We start from the raw sequence: 27,813 nt of genomic DNA on the forward strand, positions 1-27,813 counted from the left end.
TTCCTATCACAGAACTAGAGTGGCAGCTGCTTGAGTGGCAACATTCATTCTGCCAGCCATCCCGCTCATCATGGTCTGTGGAGTCAAGCCTTGCAAATGTAACTTGGATGAATTTTCAATCACATCGTATATGCCCATGTCCCACAATCTGGCAATACAGATTTTTGCTCTATGAACCTTTGTAGTAGAATCAATTGCTTTACTGCCAGCATTGTGCAAGAAACAGAATGTGAACTGCCTCGCTGGCCTGTTTTTGTTTTCATGATGATGTACTATAGTAGACTACACAGCAATCAAAACATCCTTAACTTCTGGAACAAAACGTGCTTTTTTTCTAATAGGCCCTCCCTTGTTTAGGAAGGAAATTCTGACAAGCATCATGAGCTGTGTGCATCCCGATTGGTTTGCAGAGTCACAATTGTTAGGGATTATTTTTTCCCCTCCCTTGGCTGGCTTCTGTCGCTTGTAAGGTTTTGATTCAATAGGGTAAGAACAGTGAGGGCATTAGGACCAAGAAAAAGACGCACTCACACACAGTTCTGTTATGTCTGGCAAAGTGCTTCCTGACTGCCTGCGTAGTTATGTGTGAAACCAAGTCAGAGGCTGAGTAGTTTGCATCAATTGATCTCAGTGAACTTGCAGCATCGGAAGAGAGGGAGAGAATCACTGTCAACTCAGCTTCCAAGAGAAAGTCTTTTTTTGCTGCAACTCTGACAAGACTAGGAAGCCTGTGCCGGTTGCAGGCAATATGTGGAAGGAAACCTCAAGGCATTTTTCTTCACCTCTCAGAATTAAAAGGTTCAGCTATAAGACACCCTTAATGGACTTTTTGGCCAATTGATCACACACACTCCCTTACAGAATTCTGGAATTCTGCATCCTAATAAAAGATAATTCTTTAGCTAATCTTTTAGATCTCTTTCACAAGTGCAGGGATTTTACAGGAATTGGGAGCAGATACTGTGTGCGTGCAAGAAAAAGGATGGAGCGTCAGTGTGATATCGAATTGGGCTGAGAACCTCTTGGCAGGTCCTTTGTTGCGAAGAAACCACAGAACTGGGATGCAGGACACAGGTGACTGATTTTTAACATGACTATCTATGAAACCTGGTTACTGAAAAAATGTTCTTGAGGAATAGGCGCATGTATAGGTCAAGGAAACTGCACTTTTTCATGTTACTTCTGGTCCTGGGCTTTTTATTATTGATGGTAACAATGCTGAGCCCAGCACCCAAAGACCTGAACAAGGAAGAAGTATCCCAGGATGCAACGTTCTTTCCTAAAGATGGGTACCAGGTGGATTTTCATGAACCTCAAGAGATCCTGGATACTGAGGAGGATAGTCAGCAGTACTTCCTCATGGAAGGGCTATCGCCTTTTATTGCCCTCCGGGAGGATGAGCTCCTGGTTGCTGTAGAGTCCGTCACACCCAAGAGAAACCACACCAAAGCAAGGAAAGGATACCGCATGCTCAGGCAGCAAAGCAAAAGGCAAGAGGAGGCCAAGCAGGGACAAGACTCAGAGTTTCTGCTCCAGGCCCTACCCCTGCAGGGTGAAGAACGGACTGAAGCAGGTGAACTCCTGGCTATAGGTGGCCTAGAAATGCATGGGTTCAATGAAGCAGTCAGCAAACAAATCTCTTTGCACCGGGAGCTACCTGAGGTACGACATCCTTTGTAAGTAAAATTCCTGATTAACCCTGATCTCCAGACTGCATGAAACAATTTTTGTCCCTCTCTTGAATTTGTTCTCTTGCTGCCTTTAATCTAGATATGGGTCTTCTTTCTGTGTCCCAAGGCAATTGTCTCTTTCACACTCTGTGCCCTAAAAGAGCAGGGCCCTGAGATAGTGTGTGTTTGCTTTATAAAGAAGGTATTAAGGCATAGCACTGTCATCCAGAGAAGCATGTATCACTTGCAAGAAAATAGCTTTCATTTTGCCACATCATCCTTTAAGTGGGAAACTTTATCCAGCTAAGGGCCCAATCCAATGCCAGATCAGTGCCGGTGGCAGACACACTGACCCAGCAACAGCCATCATGCAAGTGCTGTAAGGCACATCACCGATGGCAGTAAGCCCGCTACGCTGGTGGAGAGGCCAGCGCCAGTTGGTTCTGGGCCTCAGTGCGGGGAGAAGATGCCAGACTGGAGTGACCAGTAGTAAGTGCTCCCTCCAACCAGTGGTGAGGCTTCTTGGGGTGGGGCGAGAGTGTGGGAGGGCTGGGAAAGGTGGACGGAGGGCCAAACTGGGTGGAGGGAGGGTGGAAATGGGTGAAGGGAGGGCAGACTGAGGGGAGGATTGGGCCCAGGAGGGGGCAGGGATGGTGGCAGTCTGCCTCTGAATGCTGTCTCCTGAGCCAAGCCACCCAACACAGGCCTCCTCCATTCTGCATCTGCTAAATAGTGGGTGAAGCTCCAAAGAGATCCATTGGTGGCAGCAGAGCTTTACCTGGGGTAAAGACTCCAGCGACTGCTGTGGCCCTGCAAGATACAGCAATAGCCATTGTGGTGCTGCTGGACCTCATGGCGCGCCGCTCGAGCACCATAGGATTGGGCTATAAGGGAAACTGTGCACTGAATATTACTGATAATTTGTAAGATGTTTTTGGAAAAAAATATCCTTTTTAAATGTGTTTTCATAAACCTGCAAGTCGCCTTGGGGGCTGGTAAGGCGTACAGTGAGTGATTCAACAGCCTGGGTGTTCTAGTTCACACCCCGAGGAAGGAACAAATGTTCGGTTCCCAGGTTGTTTCAGGAACGCTTTGCTTTTCTAAGAATTCCACTCAAGCAGCTCTGTTCAGTTTTTTCACAGATGCAATGGCATTCCTTACAGCCAGGTGGATAATGAGCCAAATTTCCAACCTGTAACTCTTTGGATAAGGTTTTGCTGTTTAATGAAGTGTGTAGTTGCCTCTGCTGACAAGATCACACATGAAGTTCTGTGAGAATAATATAGGACAGTGGTTCTCACAATTTTAGCACCGGGACCTACTTTTTAGAATGAGAATCTCTCAGGACCCATCGGAAGTGATGTCCTGACCGGAAGTGACATCATCAAGCAGGAAAATTTTTAACAATCCTAGGCTGCAATCCTACTGACACATACCTCACTGTAAGTAAGCCTCACTGACTATCATTCTTAAAAGCGTATACAGAGCACCTGTTGAAAGTACAGGTCTGTAACGTTTCCCCAAATGCAGTCACATATCATGGTAGCATCAAGTCTAGCATATTAAAAATAAAATATTGAAATGAATGGGGACCCACCTGAAATTGGTTCGTGACCCACCTAGTGGGTTCCGACCCACAGTTTGAGAAACACTGATATAGGATTTACAGCAAGCTGCTCTGTTGAACAGGTGCATGTTCCCCCCCTGTTGCCTATATCTGACTCAAACTGAGCAACTAATAAGTACAGGCATCTGTGAAAAAAAGCCCCAGCTACCGACATATACCTCCTGTACTAGGCAAACTGAGGCTGCAATCCTAACCACATTTTTCTGAGAGTAAGCCCCATTGAACAAAATAGAACTTACTTCTGAGTAGACCTGGTTAGGATTATGCCCTGAGCACACACTAGCCCCAAGTTAACAGCATTAACGAAACATCTTGTATCCAGTCGTAGCCAGCCAGATGCTTCAATGCATGCTCCAGAAAGGGCAATGAAGGCAAAAGCCCAGTCGTGGTTGACTCCCCCGCCCCCTCAGGGCCCTAGATTCAAAAATATGTGACCTTGAGACTGGTGTGTGTGTGTTCCATCAAGTGATTACACCTAACAGCAATTACTAGGGCTATACTCTCTGCATTTGACTTCTCAGCTAGTGGTCCATGCTACATTTAACAGCAAATGAATTCCAGAATCATTACAGGACAGCACTGTGACCCCATCATTGTGCATTGAAGCACAGCTGCAAGAGTGAGTGTATTGTGGTCTATAGCCAAAAACAAGGTGCATAGGATACCTATTTATCCCCCTCCCAGTTAATGAGTTTGTTATTTCTGCTGCATATCACTTATACTTATATTGACTGCATGTTGTTTTGCCTGTATGTAGGACTGGTAAACATTTGCAGTCCTTTGGCTCAGTAAGCTTTACATTTGGCTTAGTGCTGTCCTGTGGTTTGGCTTGTCGGAAGTTATTTAGTGCAGGGATTTGAGTGCAGAGATGCCCTTCCATTAGTAGGAAGCTTCTTCCACTCCTAGTGGTCTGTTTCTGACTTAGCAGAAGACCATTGAGGGAGAAAAGGGATCCCGAATCCAGAAGAATTCTTCTGTTTGTGCAGGCTGTCCTGAAAGGTTTAATCACACCATTCAAGAAGTTTTTCTAGCCCATTGGATTTTATATGCAGTGGTCCTTTCCTTCCAGATTCACCATGGGTTGGTTTGGATGATATGTCCACTGGGTCTCCTAAGCATATGGTGGATGAACATGTGTGTGGTCTCACTTCCCACATGGCACATTGTTCCACCAGCATCAAATTATGGTTATTATTATATTATTATATATTATTATAAAGGGGGACAGTTCATCACTAAAGCAGTATTTCAAACACACATTGAGGAATGGTTTGGGTGACCTGTCAAATGAAATTAGGCGGTGGTGGGATGTCATACCAGATGGGGGAAAGACTTGTGTTCCCGCACTCCTCTCTCATAGGGCAACAAGAGGACACATTGTCCAAATTAGCCCCTTCATGTTTTTCATACTATAATGCAAGCCCCATACATTGGGGGTTGCTGCACTGCAAGAAGTCTTCCAGAGCATTGTGCAAGAGCTCATGGAACAGCAGTAATACATTTTCTGCCTTGGCTCACAGTTGAGAAGGGGTGGAGCGGGGTGGGGGGAATGAAGCTCTGAGACCTCTACAGGGGAGAGAAATCCTCTCCCAGAAGTGCTCAGATGCTGCCCTTGAAACTTCTTTCAAAGAACCTTAGCCAAGAAAAAGCAGCAGACGGCAAACTGAGGCATTTACCTTGGGGCATACGGTATGTCAATATTTAGGCCATTATCTTTCACAAGGGCTATCTGAGAGACAGTATGTTACCTGGAAGTAATTTCTATTGAACACAGTGAGACTTCTAAGTAAACATGTAAAACCTAGCACATTAATATACTCTTATATTTGTTCAGGATTTTGTTTTATCCCATTTTTAAATTTTATATACTTGTTTTTAAACTATTGCAACCCAATCTTAAGAGTTTGATGAAGTACTATAAGCTGGATGAAACTAGATGAAATATGATAAGAACCCAAGCCTATCCAGTGCTGGGTGCAGGGCCGCCGGCTCAGTGTCCCGTTTGGGGACCTGGTCAGTCATGAGAGCTAGGAAGTGAAATACCTTCCTGGTTGCCACATGGTCCCTGATGGGACTCCTTTTGCTGGCATAGCTCTGAGAAGCTGGCTAGGAGTGTGTCTAGCCTGGAAAGGATTCAGGATGCAGCAGACACTGCTGTTACCACAATCCACCCCCCACTTTGCCCTGATCTCTACCTCTCCAGCAGAATCTTGCTGGGGGTCTGTCTACACTGTGCTCTGGTTGCACATGGCTTTCCAGCTACCTGTGTAGAGAGGCTGCCACACTGGCAGTGCTGTGTAACGAGGCTGTCACACTGGCGGGGCCCTAGTTATGCTGGCACACTTGGCAGTATGCCAGCACAATGGGCCCATGGAATTGGACTGTAAGTTTCAAAGTAGAATGTAGAAATAAGTGGCAGGAGGAGGAAAAAACACCCACTGGAATAAAAGCATTTAAAGTGCTTCTGTTGATGTTGTTGTAGTCTTAAACAGGTGTGGCTGTGGAGCGTGGCTATAGAGGGTGTCACAGTGAGCTCATGCACTTTAAAATTTACCACAACACCCACTTTGCTCTTTGAATCAGCCAGTAATTTTTTGCTCCATCTGTGCAGCTTACTGATCAAATGTTAACCAAACTCTTTTGGCTACTGAATATTATGTTGTGCCACTAATAAAGAGCAGATGCTCAAGTAAGGGCCAATTGCAGAATGCAAGTAAATTACAGGTAGCTGGATTAGAGCCCAATCCTGAGCTCTGCACACCAGTTTACTGTTGGCGTGCACTGATGCAAACGTACTATAAACACCAGTCCAGCATTGGAGCTAGCCCAGTGCCATTTGGCACTGGGCTAGCACCAGTGGAAAGCCGGTGCTCTGCTGCTCGGCAGTCACCTGAACCACCAGGTGGCGGAGAGGTAGGTGGGGTTGTGGGGGGAGGTGGGGAGGAGGCATTCCAGGGGAGGTGGGGGGAGGGAGGGGAGAGGACAGGGAGGAGATGTTCCAGAGGAAAGGGAGCAGGATGGGAAGATGGGAGGACCTCCTGAGCTGAGCTCCACCCATTCCTGAGCTCTGTGTCGGGGCATGTACTTGAAGGGGAACTCTTTGATTCTGCATCTTAAGGAGATACAAACTGCACTATCTTCTGGCTGATGTGACACGAACTAAGGTCAGTCCCTGCCATTGCAAAAGCAGAGCTCTGTGGATCCTGAAGCATGCTGGGTAGGTTGCAGTTGAAATCATGTCATCTCGGGATGCTACGGTGCAATGAAGGTGAAGGAATTCTGAATTTCGTGTGATAATTTTGCACAAGAAGTCACCACATCAAGCCAGCAATGGTTGTGGATGTAACCAGCACTTGCCAAATTGAAATCCTAAAGAGCTATGGGATATGTCTGTATATTCAGGCCTTTGGATTGCCAGAGGCAAACCTAAAATCACAGGAATGTTCCAATCTGGCTACTGAGCTATTTTTTTAAATATCCTGATGTTGTTGTATCTGCAGTCCCTTTTTTTATTTCACATGGACAAAAACATATTTTTCTGGATTTGAATAATAGAAAGTAATACGTATTCATTTGTATCATGTATGTAATATTGACATTAATTGGGAATTGCTTTTTATTGTATTTCTTTTTAAAAGGCATCATTGATTTGACCTGGGGCTGAAGGTATTCCTCAGTGAGTCAGTGTGATAAATCAATCCATTCATTGGGCAGGTGGGGTGCGATTTTTGAAGATGGGGACAAAACTGACCAGCAGGTCTTCCAGTGACCAACAGCTGGTGTGTGCCATTTTCCACCAGAAAGCCCCTTAGTGTGCAATGCTATTTATTATTTATTTACTGTATTTCTATACTGCTTTTCTCCCCATATGGGGACCAAATGTTACATCATTGCAGAACTTTATCCTAGAGGGGGGAAATTCTGGGGAGGGGAGAAATGGTGGCTGCCAGCTGGTGACCACTGGAAGAATGCCACTTAACTGAAACTAGTGGTGGCAAAAAGGACCAAAAAAGGAAGCCAATGTAGCCCCACATTGTCTAAAATTCTCATGGGAGAACTTGTGACTGTTATAATTTGCAATATGGCACTGAGAGTCTGCTGTTTGAATAAAAAGAGTAAAAAAATTCCACTGGGTACAGCCATGCCTTGGACATGCCTAAAATTGATCCCTTTGGGTACTTGCTAGTGTGTGTTATCTCTACCATGACCATTCTGTGAATGCCCCTGAGAAAAGGAACTCATTCAGTTTGGCAATATAAATTCAGTAGTGGTGGTTTCCTCCCCATATCTGCATTTACTATTGGCACTCACATGTACCCTTGGAATTCTGGAGATAAAGATTGTGCATGTTTGATCATGCACACATACAGAAGATTGCCACTACCTTGCAGATCCAGAACTCCTACTCAAATGCTGCTCAGAAATGAATCTCAGTTAGCACTTTTTTTTTTCTTTTTCCTTTTTTCCCCACCCTGCAGATGAATGGGAGTTTTTCTGGCAACATTCCTCCCTTCTCAGAATACATGCAACGCACACTGCTACGCACCTCCAAGCTTGCATTCTTCACATATCAGATTGGAAGCCTATACATGGCTTTTAATCTGCTACTTTTATTCAGTTGAAGAACTTCTCTGGCTAAGGAATCTTTTTCTAGCATAGCTGCCAATAAACCAACAGGTTCCCCTCACTGTCCAGATAGACAGCTAATCAGTCACCACGGTAACTAAAGGTCTTATCAAAGTAGCCATATAATCACACATAATTTTATGTGCAGTGTACTTCCAGCTCATGCATAGAGAGGCGTTTCTTCCAATATTTTCAATCTCACTTGCAAATCGCCACAGTGGGGAATTACATAGTACCCAGTACATGGCACAGCTGCAATCCAATCCAATTTGCTCGGGATTAAGCCCCATTGTACATAAACATGTATAGGATTGCACTATGAGCCTCTTTAACCTGAGCAATATTCTTTTCATCTACAGTATTATTTGTAGTGTTTAGAGTTTTTTTAAACAGTTGTACCAGATAATGTATAATCCTTTGTTCAATGTTAATAGTTCCCCCCCCCCCCCGCCGCAGGGTATAAGTCCACTGTAATACATTATAATACTATCCTTAATTACATACTTAATTTCCCCTCCTGGAAGCCTTTTTTAAATGCAGTTCAGTTATTTAACAAAAGTATTATGGAAAACAGCAGTCATATTGCATACATTCTATGTAATCTTTACTAAATTCTGTACGACCATAATTAAGGATTTTGAGGTGAAATTAAATACTATGCATTGAAGAAAGTCAGGAATGTGAAGTAGGAATGAATGTCAATGAAAGAGTTTGTGAACTTCCAAGTTATTTAGAACACTGCATCAGGCAAAACTTTACGCTTTTACTTAAAAAGTAAGAAATATGCTTTTAATAAAAAGGAGACTCCTTCAGCTTCTGTGATGTGTTTGCAAGGATTTCTCATTTTATTTATCTTACAGTTTAATCCTCTTTAGTGTATCACATATGCTGCAGTGTCTTCAGAGGTAAAAGTGGAGTGTCAAGAAGTATTTTTTTGTCTTACTGATGTAGTGTTGTGCTTAACAGTGAGTAAAAGCCATTCCTTTCCTGCTTAGAAATTTTGTCATTTACACAGGTGCCTGCAGCAAGATACCAACCCCAATCTGCCTACAGCCAGTGTCATCATCTGTTTTCACAATGAAGCCTGGTCTACCCTCTTGAGAACAGTTCATAGTGTCTTGGATACAGCACCAAAGGGATTTCTCAAAGAAATCATCCTTGTTGATGACTTCAGTAAACAAGGTAGCTCTTTTTTTGCTCCTGAAACCAGACTGTTCCTATCAGATATCTGCAGAGCATGGCATTAACAGGATGTCCTTGAAGAAACAACATGATTGTGTGCAACGTTCAGTTCCGAATGATCACAGTTGCATATTGTATTTTTGCACAATTTCGATTAGCGTTGTTTATTTACTATACTTATTCCATTCCATATTTCTACCAATATTGGTTCCAAAGTGGCTTACAATAAATAATGGGAAATACTATTATATTAAAAACAAAAGAAAGACAGGGATCAGTGAAGATACGAATGAAAATTATAAAATAGTTTAAGAAGTATTTTGGGTATGTTCAAGGGTTTGAACACTCTAGTGAGATTTTTTTTCTTTTGAAAAGCAAGTCATGTCATAGTTGACTTTTAAGACCCCTCATTTTCTCAAGTGATTTGCCAGGCAGCAGATGGGGTAGGATGAGAGCTATTGTTAAGAGAAGTCAACTCAAAGCCACCTTGGTTGTATGGAGATAGTCAGAAAATATTTGAATCCCATCTGTAAAAGGTTACGCAACATTGGTCTTTGCAGACTGCACATAGAAAAGTCCAAATGGCTGGAATAATTATAAGTACTTTAAAAATCCTGTCTTCTTAGTGAATTTTAGCATGAACACATTTTGAGACAAAAGCAAGGTAATGTCATTGGCTGGATTCCAGCCACAGTGAGTGGCTTCTCCTCTTGCATGTGGTAGCTTTTAAATCTCCTCTTCAAGGAGCAATCCTCCATGATCTTTCAAAAGCCCTTTCCACAGTCAAGGTTTCAGGGTTGGACCATGGGGAATGGCCTGGTTCTGGGTCCCCTTATGCCCCCCTTTCCTCTTACTCTCACTTTCCTGCCCTGTTTTCTATCAGCCTTGTCCATTCCTGCCCTGTTGCCTCTTCCCCATCATGCCATTTCCTGCCTTCCTCTTCCCCTCAACTCTTCCTTCTCCACCCTCTCCCCCAGTATTCACCTTTCTCCATCCCACTCTCTTCCCTTCTCCCCAGTTTACCTAGGAGCTGGTTCAGCATTGGGCCGTCCCCAGCAGGCTGATGGAGGCAGTTTCTTCTACTCCCACCTTCTTTCCCTGCAACACCTAGAATTGCCACCTGAGAGGTATTGGTTGCTTACCTAAGTACCAAAAGGGGTTGTTCCCAGGGTTACGCATAGGGTTAAGAGAATCTCAAGTCATCATTGTAAAGTGCAGTTTTTGGTTGCCACAAGACGTGCAGCAGCCACAAGGTGGATATGCTGGAAAGCCATGAACTGGCACTACAGAGATCGTTTGGAGTGGCACCTGATTGGAAAGCGCTTTTGCCCTCTCCATGCGTGAGCATGCTTTCCTTTCACATACAGTGGGGCTTGGATCTCACCCACTATTGATAATGTCAACATAAGAGCCTTGCTGAATTAGTCCTGCTTCCCACAGTGGGCGGAAGCCCACAAACAGGGCTTGAAAGCTGTAGTCCACTCCCATGGTTGTTGCCTAGCAACTGGCATTCCAACTCATAACATCTTAGAAACTCAAGGTTCTATACAGCCATCATGACTAATAGTAATTGACAGAGCTATCTCCCATGCATTATCTAATACCTCTTTATAGGTATTAGTCTTCTGGCTGCAATCCACAGCATTGATTATGCATTGTGTAAAGCAATATATACTTTTTAAATCTCCTGTCAACCAATTTTAATGGATGATCTCAAGTTCTCGTATTATGGAGGGGTAGAAAACATCTCTCCATCCACTTTTTCTATCCTGTGCCCTGACATGGTCTGTGAAACAAGGCAATATGATGATCTGTTTCATTCATGTATAAAGCAGGGTGTAGAGCAGGGGTGCCCAAATCCCGGCCCTGGGGCCACTTGTGGCCCTTGAGACCTCTCAATGCGGCCCTCAGGGAGCCCCCAGTCTCCAATGAGCCTCTGGCCCTCCAGAGATTTGTTGGAGCCCGCAGTGGCCCAACGCAACTGCTCTCAGCGTGAGGGCAACTGTTTGACCTCTCATGTGAGCTGTGGGATGAAGGCTCCCGCCACTGCTTGCTGTTTCACGTCTGTGAGGCAGCAGTGGCAGCAAAGGAAAGGCCAGCCTTGCTTTGTGCAAGGCCTTTTATAGGCCTTGAGCTATTGCAAGACCTTCATTCATTCATACAAGTTCATCTTTAATATATTAATTTATGTAAATGTATGTAAATTTATTCACATTTTAAATGTAAATTAATTCTTTTTTCCCCCGGCCCCCGACACAGTGTCAGAGAGCTGATGTGGCCCTCCTGCCAAAAACTTTGGTCATGCCTGGTGTAGAGAATTTACTTCTAACATCAAATGGAACATCTTTGTAAAGTAAACGGAAGCTTCCCCTTCTCCTTCCCTCATCTTATTGTTCTGTGGTTCATTGCCCCAGGCACTTTTCTCTCAGCCTTGCCCCATATCAGAAGTCAGATTGGCCTAAGTGTCCCCATCACCACCACCCCACTACATTTTTTATCTTGTACCACTGCTCTTCCTCCACCTGTAAAAGAGGATGAGAAGAATGGCAGCAGCCCAGGAACTGTCATTCTACACTCCTCACTTCCACTAGGCAAGAGCAAGCAGCATGGGTGGGTGGCCATCCCAGAGTGCAACCAGGTGTACAGCATGCAGGTGTAGGCTGCACATGATGCATTCACCGTCTACCTCCACAAATCCACCCTCAAAATGGCTGCTTCATCAGTGGGCCAGGCCTTCCAGAAGTAAGCATGGCAGAAGAAAAAAATGGCTGGAGTAACAACCACAAGGAGGCAAAATAACTGTCACTTTCTCTGCCTCCTTTTCTGAGCTTTCATCTCAACTATGTTTCAATGGAGACATATTCCATACATCATATAGTAATTTGTTGTTGAGTAATGACATGCATTTGTGAATCAACTCTTCAGTTAGACTAATTCTTTTCATCAAGGACATTGGTGTTAAGGAAATTACAAGCTATATCTAGGCATGCAATAAAATTGTTCTGTGTTTTGTATTTCCTCCCCAGAAAAATTGCTCAGAAAAAGTGAAAATGTGATATCCAGTCCCTTATTCTGCTCCCTTGTTTCTGGTCCCTTATTTGCCATTCCCTACCATTCTAGAACAAACCAGCCTCCAAAACTAGTTGCACCAGCTTCTGAGATAAGTTTGTTTTCAGGCTGCCACCTCCAGACTCTGACCTAAACTCCAAATCATTGCTGTGTTAATGGCAGGCTATCTGAAGTCATCCTTGAGTGAATACATCTCTAAGCTGGCAGGTGTGAAATTGATTAGGAGCAACAAAAGACTAGGGGTCATCCGGGGTCGTATGCTTGGCGCTGCTAGAGCAACAGGAGATGTTGTGGTCTTCATGGACTCCCACTGTGAGTGTCACAGAGGCTGGCTGGAACCTCTGTTGGATAGACTAGCCAGTGACAGGTAAATAGCAATTGCTTTCATCATATTGTGTTGGTGCATCTTTTTGGAAGGGTGGTCTTGCTTAAAGCGCTGTGGTGACTGAACAATTTATGCTGATCATGATGCAGAAACTTTTATAAAGTCTTGATTAAAACTCAAACCGACATGGTAGACACTTCTACTGTCCTTGTTTACTAGGCGTGGCCTATACTTTTCTGTGCTAGATCACTTTCCAAATTTTGTTTCGATGTTGCTGTTTGGGGACTGGAAGCCTTAGGAAAAATTATTAGAGGAAGCTACCAGTGTTGTAATTCATCAGGGTTTTGCTCCCTCTCCAAGGGCTCTAAAGTTAAAACTTTGAATGGGAAATTAGATACATCTTATCTTGATTGCATATGTAGGTACAATAGTATACAGTGTATGTGCTGTGAACGTGAGGACACCATTTGCAGCCTAGTGTGTTATTTGCACATTACAGCTGCTGAGCTCTCTGTTGAAGATCTGTTGGAACTGTAGAACCAGTGCACTTTTCAACAACACTTTTAACCAAAAGAACCGTCACTCACTGTCTTGGCTTTTAAATTAGCGAAGGCCAGGTTACTGCAGAGCAAGTGGGAGATACGTGGTTAAACCCAGAGGTGTAACTAGGGAGGAGCCTGAGGGACACCTGCCCTAGGTTCTAGCCAAGGAGGTTTGCAAGACTGTCCCTCATTCTCCTCCCTAGTTATGGATAAGGCACTGGCGGCTTTGCACTCTCCCCTTCTCCTGTGAAAGAGAAAGAATAGGGGGCACTCCCTCCTCTTGGGTGAATCCAGAAGGGATGTCATAATGTCATGTGACATCATGAGGTCACTGCCCCAGGCAGTATGTTACGGCTCAGCTTAAACTCTCCCAATCCTGCCAGTTGACATCCCATCTTGCCCTTCCCTTTCAGCTGAGCTTGCTTCCAGTTTGGGCCTTCCAGCTGAGGCCATGTGGGCTGGGGAGAAAATTCCATTGATTCTCCCCCAGAAGTGCCCCACTCATGTTAGCATTACAAGGGAAACTAAAATCTAGTTTTGCTCAGTGTATGCACCATGTACCATTCTCTTTCCTAACCATGTTTTACTGCTAGTTCATTATATATATCTAATGTGCAATCCCACTGCTATGCCAAAGCCCCCTTGCAAGGGATAAGAATTGATTGAAAGTGCTCAGGGCACTGAGACAGGGCATCGACTGCCACCACTTCTTTCCCAGCAGTGCACCAACTGACTGCCATCTTTGCTGTTGTGCCTCTTGTTCTTGGATTCAAAAAAGGGGGGGAGTCTCTCCAACTTTCTAGCCCAGCAATTTTCAACTGGTGTGCTGCAGCACATTGGTGTGCTGCAAAATGTCCACAGGTGTGCCATGGGAGCTTGGACCTTCACAATTGAAAGTCACTGAAAAACTCTTCCAGGTTCTGCATCTCTATTTTTAGGGCGGCAACTGTCTGTAGTAACAAATTGCCTGTCCCGCTTCCTAGAGCTGGCGGAGGGACATTTTTTACTATATACAGTTGTCCTAAAAACAGAGATGCAGAACCTGAAAGAGTCTCTTGGAAGCCAGAATCAACATCGCAAGAGACTTAGAGTCCAATCCTATCCAACGTTCCAGCACCAATGCAGCCACAATGCAGCCCCAAGGTAAGGGAACATGTGCTCCTTTACCTTGAGAAGGGCTCTATAATTGTCCCCACCACCACAGGATGCAGCACACACCCTGTTGGCACAGCTGCATCAGTGCTGGAAAGTCGAATAGAATTGAGCCCTAAGACCATAGAGGTCAGGTCAGTGTGCCATGAGAAGAAAAACATTGAAAATCGCTGCTCTAGCCCATCATTCTCCTCTCATTCATACTCCCTCTGTCTTTCTGACTTCCTTTTCCCTTTTGAATTCAGGAATCAGGCAGAGGAGCTGTAGTGGCAGGCAGATAGAGGCAGGCACTGAGCACCCCCTATCAATCCACCACCTGAAGCAACTGCCTCATTTGACCTAATAGATGGGCTGGCCCTGAGAGCACTGCGTGGTATACAGCAGCCATTGCAACCCTAATCTCAATAGAGTGTAGGGCAAAGAGGTACATGAAAGGTACTGCTTCTGTTGTTTCTAGAGAACTGATAAAATGTATAATAACCTGAAAAGCCTCTTGCTGAGCAAAAGAGACCCTGTATGACATTGTAATAATTCTCCACCATACATGCTCATAGAGTCAGTTTTCATTATCTGCTAAGATTAGGTTCCTGGAAAATATAGTGGATACTGAGTTAGAAGATACAGAATCATTGAGCCTATTGGGAAAACAGGTTTAGGTTCCAGGCGACCCTCTTCATCATAAAGTCTATGAACTATGAACCTGAATTTTAACTTTAAATCTATGGGGTTGGGTGATAGTGAGGGCTCAACAACCCCTCCAACATCTGATGTGCTGGCTAACACTTAACACATTGAAGATTGCTGGCCCAACAACAAGGCTTCAGAGTTCAGCAGTGGGAAGATGGTTGCTTTACTCGCCCTCCTCCTCGTATCTCTTGGTTTCTTCCCTTGGTTTGCCCCAGTCCCAGATCAGCCCTCAGTCCCTTAACTGTGCCACTGATGCTATTAATGAATAGCATGAAGACAGCAGCAGCTTCTACCTTTGCTATGTTCATCCTCAGGTGTTTGGGGAGAACAAAATTGCAGATTTGCTGCATCATCGTATTTTCGATCTCTTATTTCCAAGGCTTATGAAACATTTTTATACAAACACCCTCAGAATTCTAAATGAGCACATTAATTCATCTGTGAGGCATAGCTAAAGTAAATTGAAAAGAAAAGGCAGTGAGGGAATGATTTTAAAAATATTTTACACTTGTTTCTCTTGAAAAATGATTCAAGCATTCTTACAGTGACCTGAGAAACAGACAATTCACGGCGATACAGACTGAGATGCTGAATACGTATTTTGTCAGAAATGAGTTGTCCATCCCCCATCCAGATGTTCAGCTGGGAGGGTCACACACCTTCCAGCTGAGTGGCAGATCTGGGAGGCTAGTAAACAGCCACAGTACTCCCTGTCATTTCATCCCATTAGTTGTGCCTTAAGCTTTGCTTGGCTGTCAAAGAGTCATATTGCTTGTCTCACTTCTCTCGTGCTGGTTGCTAGAGTTGGAGATGTGTGATTCTCCCAGCTGCAGCTCAGTTTTAGAAAGGCTGGAGGGAGCATAGTTGCTTTATCAGGTGAAGACTGTGAACTAGCACACATGTGATCAAAAAGGGGTGCTGGAAAATTGACAGCTTGTGAGCTGAGCCACCCAGTGTCTGTAGACAGCAAGCTTAGAAATGTTGGCCTCCACCACTAGTGGGAGTTTGTGGGTTACTCTCTCCTACTTGCTTTGGACTTCTTTTCTGGTCCTGATGTTTACTGCCTGTGTAGTAATGGCTGCAGTTCTCTCTATGTTCAAGTAAACCTTTCCCCCGCTCTGCTAACACTGACAACGTTCCTAGGACAATGAAAACTTCCCAGTGGAATGCAAGAGAGTCAGAAGGCCAAGAAATGTAGATAGCTGTGATGATCTATCATGGAAAAAAGAATCCCAACACACAATCTAGGAATACTTTTATTAGGAACAAGTTTTTTCAAGGTGTCCAAGACATTTATCCATCTGGATGTTTATCAAAGCAAAAAGGAGTAGGTGGATGTGTAGGTGAGTGGGTGGGTAGGCAGGTGTTAGAGCCCCAAAGTCTGCAGTGTATAACAGTGTATAACAGTAAACTACTCCTGTGTTCTATTTTAAGACTGTGATCAACTGCAGAATTTGAGGTTATAACATATAGCTCAGCCCCCTCTTTTTTGTTTAACATTCATGTTGAAGATTTCTGGAGATCTGAAAAGGTTGCTACTCAAGATCTACAAATCCATGGCCAAGAAAGGGCAGGAAAGAATTTTGCTCATTATCTTAGCCCCTCTTTAGATAGTAGGAAGGGAAAATATATCTACCGCTTAATTTGCAAGTGTTCTTTAAATTGGATACCTCCAGTGCAACATTTTCTCTTTCTTATTTATGTGAATAAAGGCAAGGAAGGTGCTTTATTCCTTCTCACATTTATGATCCATAATAGTAGGGGAGGACTTCAGTCATAACCTTCGGATGGGAATGGAATTTCCTGGCTCCTTTTTGCAGTTTCCCACCCCACCCTCCTCTGATGAAAAACTGCCCATCCACTACAATGGAGAAATACATTGGCTACATTGGAGAAATCTGGGATTTTAACATAATTGTGATTGGACAGCAGTGTATTCCCCCCTCTGTGCCCTGCCCCACCAAAGGTAGTAGCAAAGGCAGGAATTCATGTTCTTTCCATTTAAATTTATGTCATAGTCAGTTTGCCACCCCTTCCAACCCTCTGCTCAAAGCAGGCCACCTCTGCTGCTTGTCTGCATTTTGTATTTCTTAAATTTCTGGTGCAAAAAATGACACCTCAAGCTCTGCAAACAATCTTCTGAGAGATTCTCCATCTGCTAAGCTTGTGAACCACAGATATACTAATTTTCTGAGTCTGAATTCTCACCACCATATTCTGTACGAGGAAGTCATAAAGTAATTCTTAGCTTTTTTATTTTCACATAGTGAAAAGGAAAGAGGGGAGAACCTCAAGCGGATTTGATGTCAGCTAAAACACCTCACAGGCACCTTTGCCCGTCCTCTTTAATTTTTTTTAATTCAAAGAAATGTGCCCCCATGTGATGAGGTCCCATGTGATGATGCAAAATGTTCCCTTTCTGTGGTTCTCCAGGATGTGGTCAGTGCCTGCAATATGACCCTTTTCTGGATCTGACACTCTTAAATTCCACAGCCATCTACTACAAGATTCCCTTTGAAAGAAGTTTGAGAGGGAACATTTTATCAAGGCATGTTCTTTGCCCTTCCAAGGCTGTTACATAAATCTATAACAAGATCTTTTCAAGTCTATTTAAGCTTGTAAACAGATGGATTAATTAACTTGACGATTTATTTTCAACCTCCCAGAATAGTACACGGTGTTCGTGTTTATGTAAAGTGCACGGAAAGGCATTTCATTGGCAACAATTCTCCATCCTAAAAAGCCTAAACAGGAAGTAAGGCTTATTTTAAAAAAATAAAAATTAAAGTGTGACCTTTTGTTGCTGACGCGTACTCCAAACCAAACTTTTGAAATAATCCCAAATGATCTAGACTCCGCCTCAGTTTCTTGAAATCAGTGCTGCCAATGGCCTTTTGAGATTGATGCTTCTAAAAGGTCGCTCTGGGTCATTCCCACTTTGTCAGTTTCCATAGAGTAACAGTAGTAGAAGCTTGCTGGTGTGAATAGTCTAGTTCAAGGGACTGAAAAGCTGTTGACCGCCTGCCCGTTTTGAAACGAAAAGGACAGGAATTACAGAAGCACCTTCCAACTTTCTTATTATTTTCTTTTGAACTGACAGCCCTCCTGGTAAATTTGCTATGAAAAGATTACATTTTTTCACTGAATATGACAAAAATAGATGTTTTCAAAAGAGATGCTTGAATACAAATAGAGAAGTAAGATAACATACTCAGCCTGAACGTCGTCTGTGGTTGTTTTATGTGTAAACACGTATGAGAAAGAGTTCCATAATAATTTGCCTCCTGACTGGAATTTGAATTTTAACTGGTGTAGACGAACTTGTATACAACCCATGGCGCAATCCTAACTTGCGCTGGAACAGGCAGCCTGCACCATATCCAGCGGAAGTTTTGGGCTGCAAGCAGCTCAGCCCAGGGCAAGGGGAAATGCTTCGCCTTACCCCAGGGTCAGCCACTGCAGCCCTAACGGGTCAACACGTGTCATCCTCTTGAGGTGGCGCAGATCTGAGCAGCCTGGAGCCACACCACGCTGTACTGCCCAGGAACAGGGTCAGGATACAGCACAAGTGCTGAGTCTTGACCCTACCTCCTGCTCTCCTGCCACCCACCCGTAGGGTCACCCACCCTCCCCCTACCGCAAACGCCTCCATCCTGCCCTCCCCTGCCCCCTGACCACCATGCTGGCCAAGCTTGGCTGGCACAGACTTGCCTGGTTTCAGGGCAGCCTAGCGCCTCCTCTCAACTGGTGCCTGGGGCAGATATCCAAACTCACCACAGCCTAGATATGCCACTGGTCTTGACTAAGTAAACTTGACCTCCTCTTGACCTTAGGAAGACCTGCAAAATGGACTTTTATTTCTCACATTTTAAACTTGACATGAAGATATTTTGTTGCAGCTTGCAATATCAAGCTCAACCAGCAGAGCTCTAATAAGAGCACTTTTAATAGCTTATCCTCAAAACTAGCAATGCATTCTTCTCTTTTCAGAAGTCGAATTGTCTCTCCTGTCATAGATGTAATTGATTGGAAGATGTTTAAGTATTATCCCTCTACAGACCTGCAAAGGGGTGTTTTTGACTGGAAATTGGATTTCCACTGGGAGCCACTGCCCAAACATGAAAAGACAGCACGACAATCTCCCATCAGCCCCATCAGGTAATGGCTCACCAGCTACTGCTCTCATCTCAAATGGAGTAGGATTGAAGACAGAACTCTTACAAGCATCAGAATATTAGTCAAAAGTTTTGTTTGTTTTTAAGTTATGACCCCTTTTGGTACAGGGAACCATCTTTTCATTTCTTTTGCTATGTGATCTGTAAAATTTTCTGTTGAAAAGCAGTGTCATCATTAGCCGCTCTCATAGGCTGTTGGGAGAGCTAAATCCTGCTCACCCCAGCATGGCATCTTTTCCAGTGGCTATTTGCTGGTGTGTCTTCTGCATCTTTTTAGACTGTGAACCCTTTTGGGAAACCCTAAGCAGTGCCAATGGGGCATGTGCTGCATCCTGCAGTTGGGTGTCACTCACGGAGGCCTCCTCAAAGTAAGGGAATGTTTGTTCCCTTACCTTGGAGCTGCATTGCCCTTATGTCAGTGCTGGAAAGCACTGACATAAGGGGTTAGGATTGTGCCCTTATTCTGTGAACTACTTTGGGAATTTCCTTGTTGAAAAGCGGTACATAAATATTTTTAATAATAATACACCTCACTCTGACTTTCTTGGAGGAAGTAAAAGATTCAAAGGAGATAGATTTCTAACCATTATCACATTAATTTCAGTAATTATATCACTAATTCCATATAATCCGCCTTGTCCTCTCCAGTCATTGGAGAGAGCACTTTTCCAGGTGCCACCACCTACGGAGGTGGATGGGGTGGCAGCAAAAGTAGGGCCTTCTCCATAGTGGCACCAACTCTATGAAATTCCCTCAGTCTACAAACTGCTTCCTCTTTAGAGGCTTTCCTGCAGGGCTTAGACTTTTTTTTTTAGTCTTGCATTCTGAGATTTTGCCTTTTTAATATGGATATTTAAAGTTTTTAAGCATTAGTTCTATGGACTTGTGTTCTTATTAGTGTTTGTTGGTTCGTTTGCCTTCGACTTTTATTTAGATTTTTAGATTATATACTTTTTTAGGGATTGTTAATATTTATATTTTTATATTGTATTTTTTGTTTTTATTGACTTTTTGCAAGCTGCTTTGAATGCTCACTTGGGAAATAAAGTGGGATATAACTGTGCAAATAAATAAATAAATACTTTCACCAATAGTTTTTAGATATAGCTCTCTATCATTTTACAGTTGGTGAACAGAGAGAGAGAAAGAGAATGATTTTCACTGGAAACCTTAGAATGTTTTGCTTTCTTTAAACATAGTATTTATAGTACTTTCTTGCTATAAACAGAAAATGTAATTATTATAAAATATCTAAAAATTATCTAGGAGTCCTGCAATACCTGGGGGAGTGATAGCAGTGGACCGACACCATTTCCAAAATACCGGCGGTTATGATTCTGACATGAGCCTGTGGGGGGCTGAAAATCTTGAATTATCAATAAAAGTAAGCAGCTGAGATAAGATATCCACCTTTCAATTTGATACTCATGCCTCAACAAAACACTGTCCACAGTGATGATAAACTTGTATCTTCCAAACTATGGGTGATTGTTTGCAGTCTGCCTTTGCAGCACGAACTGTAGTTAAAATTTAGGGCATTCATTGTCAATTGGAGAAAAACATTTTAGAATTTGCAGCTTTGAAGAAAGACCTATGAAAAATGTGATTGTTTAATAAAAACATGCGCAATGATTAAGCTCTTAGGTTCTTCATATGAGCAGCCTTGAGATCTGTGATGGAAGAACAGATGAATGCAGGCAAAGGGATGAAATAATTATTTCTTTTCTTGTATGGACGTATTCAAATCCCCCGCCCCCCCGTGTGTTTGTGTGCTCACTTTTATTGCAGGCCTGGCTTTGTGGTGGATCTGTAGAAATTCTTCCTTGTTCACGTGTGGGGCATGTCTATCGAACAGGCATCCCCTATAACTTTCCTGATGTAGAAGCAATAGAGAGGAACAAAATACGAATAGCTGAGACTTGGTTGGATTCATTTAAAGACCTCTTCTACACACAGGACCAGCTGGCATTTTTAATCAGCCAGGTAAATCCCTTAGGGCCCAATCCTATGCTCAGCAGCACAGCTCCGTGCCGGCAAGCACTGTTGCAAACGTGCCGTAAGGCATGTTTGCCGGCCTTACCGCTGGGCTCCCACCCATGCTAGCCCAGTGCTGGGCAAGCGCAGGGTGGTTACCTAGCTTCTGCAACTCGGCGGACTCCTGGACCGCTGAGCTGCGGAATGGTAGATGGGGGCAGGGACGGGGAGGAGGCATTCTGGGGAGCGGGTAGGCTGGCGGGGGGGCAGAGAGAGGGTTTGGAAGAGGAGTGACAGGGAGGTGTGACACGGGGAGGAGGTGGGCTGGAAGAGTGCCTGGGGGAGGGATGGGAGGCAGAGCCGCGGAGCTCTGCTCCACAGGATCCAAGGCGCTTGTGTAGGGCTGCGTGCCCTACACGAGTGCCTTTACCTTACTGCCAACCTTTTGGTCAGTGGTAAAGTGAGTAGCCCCATTGCGGGGCTGCTTACCTTACTCGGGGGAAGGGGACAAAAGTCCCCTTCTCCCGAGGTGCCTCCCACGGTAGCTCGGGAGGCGCAGGGTCTGGCGGCAGCCCTTCCCGGTGCCGCTGAGCCTGAGCATCCCAGGTAGCTCAGGACTGGGCTGTTAGGACGCAGTCCTAACCCCTTATGTCATTGCTTTCCAGCACTGGCATAGCGGTGCCAATGGGACGTGTGCTGCATCCTGCAGTTGGGTGTCACTCACAGAGGTCTCCTCAAACTAAGGGAATGTTTGTTCCCTTCCCTCAGAGCTGCATCACCCTTATGTCAGTGCTGGAAAGCACTGACATAAGGGGTTAGGATTGCGCCCTTAGAAGTATTACTCCTTGTGTATTACTACATTACTACACACACATTTTATATGTAAAATCTCTTGCAGTCTTGGAAACATAGGATCCCAATTATAAATTAATAATTTAATCATTATTATTAATAAATAGAAATATTGTTTATTTCTGGGGCTCTTTTTTTGGAGTAGTGGGTCATGATAGATTGTTGTTTTATAATGTGGGTCCCAGTGCTAAAAAGGTTTGGAAGCACTGCCATAGGGTATGGCAAAAAAATTTAGCGTGTATTTTACTGATCAAAGAAACTGTTTCTATAATTATATGAAACATAATCTTATTAACTTTTAATCTTAAATGAATAGTAGAAACAGGACTTCAGTGAAGCGTGAGTTACCAATGCATTTATTGATGCAGACAAATGTAAGCAGGCTTAATGATTGCAGTTCAGCTGTTTTGTGTATTCTCAATAGGCTGAGAAGCCAAACTGCAAAGAGCGTGTTCAGCTGCAAAAGAGACTGGGATGCAAACCTTTCCAATGGTTTCTCTCATATGTGTATCCAGAACTCCACCCAGTTCAGCACAGACCGAGGTTTTCAGGCAAGGCAGGTGAAATATTTATATAGATAGATTGTTTTGACATCTTTATGGTTAAGTTGAACTTTTCTGTGTTTTAATAGATTTCCAAGTTACTTGTCCTTAGCTCTTGAGTACAACAATTCGACCAAGGGCTCCATGCCTAACTCTGATCAATAGCATCCCTTTATATTCCATTATTATCACATGTAAGATTTCATTCAAGTAAGTTATGCAATGAATTAAATCCTTTCATTATACAGTCATTTCTTCTGCCAAGGGAGCACTGACTCCAGGCTCTCAGGGACTACTTTTTTGTTTTAACCAAATCGCAAGTTCCACCTGTCACAAAAACAGTGGCTGGGGGGGTGGGCAGATCAGGGAGCAGAGTGCCCAAAGATGATTTGCCCATCTTGTAATAATAATAATAATAATAATAATAATAATAATAATAATAATAATACTACAGGTATTTATATTCCGCCTTTCTTGGTCTTTATTCAAGACTTTATTCAAGGCGGTTTACATAGGCAGGCTTATTTAAATCCCCGTAGGGATTTTTACAATTGAAAGAAGGCTCTATCTTTAAAGAGCCACAACAATTCAGAAGTTTCATTCTGATCTGGCCTCTATCCTGGCCTCCATCCTTCCATGCTCAGAGCAGATGGAATAGCTCGGCTTCAGCTTGTCAGCTGCTTCAAGGTTGCACGGTGCCGGTGGCCTCGAACTGGCGACCTTGTGGATGTTATCTTCAGGCAAATGGAGGCTCTACCCTCTAGACCAGACCTCCTGCCCATGTCCTCTTGTATGTCCTCTTATATGTCTTTACATATCCCCTTCCTCTTGTATGTCCTTACATATCCCCTTCCTCTCTAAGCAATGCCATCCACACATAGTATCAGGTCCTATACATCAACCTAACACAAGCTACAACCTTGGCAGAAGTATAAAGAGGGAATTAATTAGAAGTTTGTGCAGCAGAGCAGCTCACCCCAGGAAATACATATAGAAATAAAGCATTTAGGATATGTTTTAGAAAACATTTACAGTACCCATTTTGCAGTTAGAAAACACTGAGGCTAAGATTAATCTCAAGGATCACTTGTGAATCCTTGGCAGATAATTCAAAACACATGTTGATCAGAGCTCTAGAAACGAAGCCAGTACAGCCAAATGACATCAGTGTGCCAAATGGCAGCGGCAGGTAGCATGCATAGGATTGGAATCTAAGTGCTGTATTTCATGTATATTTCACTATTTGAAATCAGGGTATTTTATGTATCTAATGTTAAAACAATGCACTTGCACACAATTTATTTATAACACAAATTGTTCTGCCCAAGAATTATGTTTTCCCATTGCATGAACTTTTAAAAATTTATCTTGATGTCTAGTGACTTTGATAAAACATACTTATGAAAAGGGCATGAACCCTGCCTCCCAAAAAGGATGAAAATAAAGATAAATTAAATTTCCTTTTAACTTACAGTTTTTGCTTTATTTCAGTATCAATATTTATTTACAGCTACACAATACTGGTGTTGGATTCTGTGCAGAGTACAGATCTCATCAGGATACTGCAGGAGGCCCAATTGAATTATCACCTTGTAGTGACAGTATCAACCAGGTAATCAGTGGTTTTAAAGTGTATACATAATGATACCAAAGTTAGGATCTGGCTTCAGAAAAGTACACTACTTGGATTGAGGCCCATCAAACGCTTAAAAATCTTGTTGACCCAAATGGGACCATTTTCAGGCATAAATACTAGAGGTGTTCATTTATTATGGCAAGGACAAAACCCATTTTGTTCTGGTCAGCATTCAGCTGAGTCAAACACAATGACCATTAGCCAGTCCCAACAGACCAGTGATTCCTTTTGGTATTTAGATCTTCTCAGCTCTGTTTCATTCCCTTGAGTTCAATTCCCACAACAAGTTTTAGGTAGGACCGAGAGGTGGGAGAAATGAGAGAAGTTGACAAAATAAACTCCATTCATGAACTTGCATTCTTGCTAAAGTTTTCAAAAATATGGGAAGGCTTCTTGGAGAAACTTACTTTCAGTCACAAAGTGGCAAGGTTAAGGATGTATAGAAATTTTTTGTATTTCTTTAAATAGGGCCCACATGTGAACTGTTCATCTATTAAGGTTGCATCACAAGTGAAGAGTTTTTAAAACTGAGGAGCAGGTTAGAGATTTTGTGAATAAATTAATATACTGGAACAAAATTGGAAGGAAGGAACAGCAGGAATAACACATAGTCATAATTACCTTAAGCTGTAATCCTGTACACACTTTGGGGGAAGTAAACCCCATTGCACACAATTGTGCTGGCCATCAATTTCAAAAGGTGTGGTTTATTTTCATTAAGAACTGTGTTATATACAATACACTGCAAATAGCTGAAGACCATTTTTTAAAATTTCTTATCAAGAAATATAGCTATCATCAGTGATAAGGGGAGAGGAAAGCCATAACTGAACTTCAGAAGTCTTCATGAAACTATTTTATTATAAATTATATACAATAGATATTGCATTTGTGGGGAAGCATAAAGAATCAGCAGTGTCCTCTGTTTCTGATAGTTTCCTCTTCCCCAGAGCTTACTGCACCAATGCAGCCTTAAAATAAGCTAGCAGAGAGGGGGGAAAAATCCATACTGATGGAGTAGTACCATAGAACTGCCTGGCCGTCTATCTAAATCAGCTGGATCTGTGACAAAACTAATAGACATCCATGGAAGGGAGAGGCAGAAAGATGCCAGGATAGCAGCACATGGTTTGCAAGTTGAAATGCTCCTGGCTTCAAGGTTTGCTTTGCTCAGCCCTTATCTCCCAACCTCAAGGGAAACCCTACATCCCTTCCATATTGGCTTAGGTACAGTGCATTCAACAAATACCTACTGTATTTCCTTCCTTCATTTGGTACATATGTTAGCAAACATGGGCAGGAAATTGTAGTGTTTTCTTTTTCCTGTTCTCCAGCTATGTTCTATTTTCTTTCTCAGCACTTTGAATATAATGGCATGAAGGAAATCTGTTTTGGTTCAGAGCTTCAGCTTTGCTTTGATGTCAAGCATGAAAAAGTTGTCCTTCAAAACTGTACAAAAGACCAGACGGAAAACAGCCCACAGCACTGGGATGTTAAAGAGGTACATGATGAGCGTGTCCCAGGGACAGACTAACCAAAAATAGCTTCAGAGTTGGGGCAATGGGTCAAAACAGACAAAGGAATGCAGAGGAGATGAGGAGCAGCATACAGTTGGACCTTGGTATCCATGGAAGATCCATTCCCGAAAACCAGACGTGCCTTTTGGAGGCCTCCCAGGGACTCTCTGAGGTCCAGGGAGGTTGGCAAGGCCTTCTTGTGCCTCAGAAGGCTTCTGGAAGGCTTCTGGTTTCAGCTGGAAAATTGGAGATGCCTTTCAGAGGCCTTGGACAGGCCTTGTGATGCCCAGGGAAGCCTTGTGCATTCTCTCTCCCTGATGGGAGGCCTCCCAAAGGCCTCCTTCCTGGACATGACCAGAAGATTCTTCTGGTTGGGTTCCAAACCCACGGATAAAGAGGGCTGACCTGTATTTATATCTGATGCTTGAGCAGCTGTGACAGGGCCATAGCTCAGTGGTAGAGCAGCTTCTTTGTGTGATGAAGAGACCAGGTTCAATCCCTGGTATCTCTAGCTAGGACTAGGAATGATCTCTGTCTGAAACCCTGGAGAGCTGCTGCCAGTCAGTGCAGATGGTATTAAGATAGAGGCATTAGTGTTGAGATAGAGGCATTGAGTGATTAAGATAGAGGCATTAGTGTTGAGATAGAGGCATTGAGTGATTAAGATAGAGGCATTAGTGTTGAGATAGAGGCATTAGTGTTGAGGGGCCAGCCAGCACTTGGGATGGAGTGATGTGATGATGCCATCATGTCACCCCTGTTCCCAAATTGGCTCCAATTTGGAGTCAAATGGAGACAGGGGTGGGCATGAGGGCCCTTCAGTGCTCCACTCACCATTCAGAGCACTTGAATAGCAAGTGCTGTGCACCCCTTCCCCTGCAAAGAGCCCAGAAAACCTCTGGAATGCATTGGGGAGTGGCCTGCCCCAGCTGTCCCACCCACACTGTGTTACTGGATAGAGGGACCAATGGTCTGACAGTACACCTGCTTAATATATTCTGGTGTCATAGTTAATATAGCCTCTTTTGCACCCCATCAGGGGGATCTAGCATCTTTCCATACCCCAAACAGTTGGAATCTTGTTCCTAAGCAGTGACTAACACTGGTGACATATGTCATACTTTTGTTTGCTTTGCTTATTTCTCATTCATATGCAGAATGGAATGATTGTCCACATTCTTTCTGGCAAATGCATCGAGGCCCTGAAGACAGCCCTGTGTTTACAGACATGTAACAAGGAGGCTAATCTGATATGGCAGTTTGACCATTCACACCAAATAGATGAGAGATGAATATGAAGATCTCCCCAGTTCCACTGTTGTTTGATCCATCCGTTTCCAAGCTGAAAAAAGGGAAAGAGCTGAGCATTTCTTCTTTGAAGAGAATGCAGGAAATGTCGCAGGTTCCAGTTCATGCACGGCCTCCTAAAATTCACAAAACTGGTTTCATACGGCCATTTGTGCCATGCTATTCCCAGGAAATAAGGGACACAAAATGGGAGAATGACTTCTTTTTTTTAATAAATCAGCTTTTGTTTACATAAGCTTGTGCAAGTTTGCAGGTTCTACAGAACTCTTAATCATACAGACTGGAAAGGTATCGTAATGCCTTCAGCCATACAGCTATAGAGCTTTTTCTTTCAAGGAAACTGGGGAACAAACTGATGAGGGGCAGGTGCTTATTTTAGTATATTTTGTAATTTATGAAACAATATTCTTAAAACTGTTCTCTCTGAAGCTTGAAAAACTCTTTTCAAGCATTGGTTTGATTCCAGTGGAGACCTGAAAAGTTAAACAGGGCTCCTGATCCAGGTATTTAATGTTACCGCCGAATGTTACCTAGTGCCTTTTCAAACCTAGTGTTCTGTTTCTTGAAGCCAATGATAACACAATCAGGAATCTAATAACCAAATCATTCATAGCCTCTTCTTTGTGGATTGAACTGAATGATCCAGCCTTAACTGGCTAAATAAAATCACTCCAACAAAAATAAACAAACCTATAGCTTTCAAAAGTAAGTTTTCTTTGTGTCTCAGACACTGTTTTCAAGATCTGTTTAGAAACTGATGAAGCTAATAATTAAAGCTCTAAAATAAGTGGACTGGAACATTGATGATACTAAGTATGGTTTTGTTGACCAAGTTGAGTCATAATTTATATGTTTTTTAACCACAGTGATTTATTACAGGATTATAAAAAGGCTTGTTGAGCAGTGATAATAATAATCCAGAATCCAAA

At 43.2% G+C, this 27,813-nt stretch overlaps 1 protein-coding gene across 1 annotated transcript; it reads left to right on the forward strand.

Moving 5' to 3' along the window:
* The first annotated feature begins 1,122 nt into the window (after nucleotides 1-1,122).
* Nucleotides 1,123-26,868, forward strand: GALNT15 (polypeptide N-acetylgalactosaminyltransferase 15). The gene is made up of 10 exons (XM_066629070.1): nucleotides 1,123-1,676; nucleotides 8,939-9,105; nucleotides 12,337-12,541; nucleotides 18,871-19,038; nucleotides 20,322-20,439; nucleotides 20,844-21,038; nucleotides 22,306-22,437; nucleotides 23,934-24,035; nucleotides 25,417-25,560; nucleotides 26,734-26,868. The coding sequence occupies exons 1-10, from the start codon at nucleotides 1,123-1,125 to the stop codon at nucleotides 26,866-26,868; spliced, it is 1,920 nt and encodes a 639-aa protein (XP_066485167.1).
* The last annotated feature ends 945 nt before the right edge of the window (nucleotides 26,869-27,813 follow it).

This window comes from Tiliqua scincoides, chromosome 5 (assembly GCF_035046505.1).
Source record: "Tiliqua scincoides isolate rTilSci1 chromosome 5, rTilSci1.hap2, whole genome shotgun sequence".
In the NCBI taxonomy this organism is placed as follows: Eukaryota; Metazoa; Chordata; class Lepidosauria; order Squamata; family Scincidae; genus Tiliqua; species Tiliqua scincoides.

Excerpts from the sequence above, each read along its gene's own strand:
- GALNT15 (XM_066629070.1), top strand. The coding sequence starts at position 1,123 with ATGTTCTTGAGGAATAGGCGCATGTATAGGTCAAGGAAACTGCACTTT. Across the intron at positions 21,039-22,305 it reads TGGCATTTTTAATCAGCCAG|GCTGAGAAGCCAAACTGCAA; the intron begins GTAAATCCCTTA and ends TATTCTCAATAG. Across the intron at positions 25,561-26,733 it reads AGCACTGGGATGTTAAAGAG|AATGGAATGATTGTCCACAT; the intron begins GTACATGATGAG and ends ATTCATATGCAG.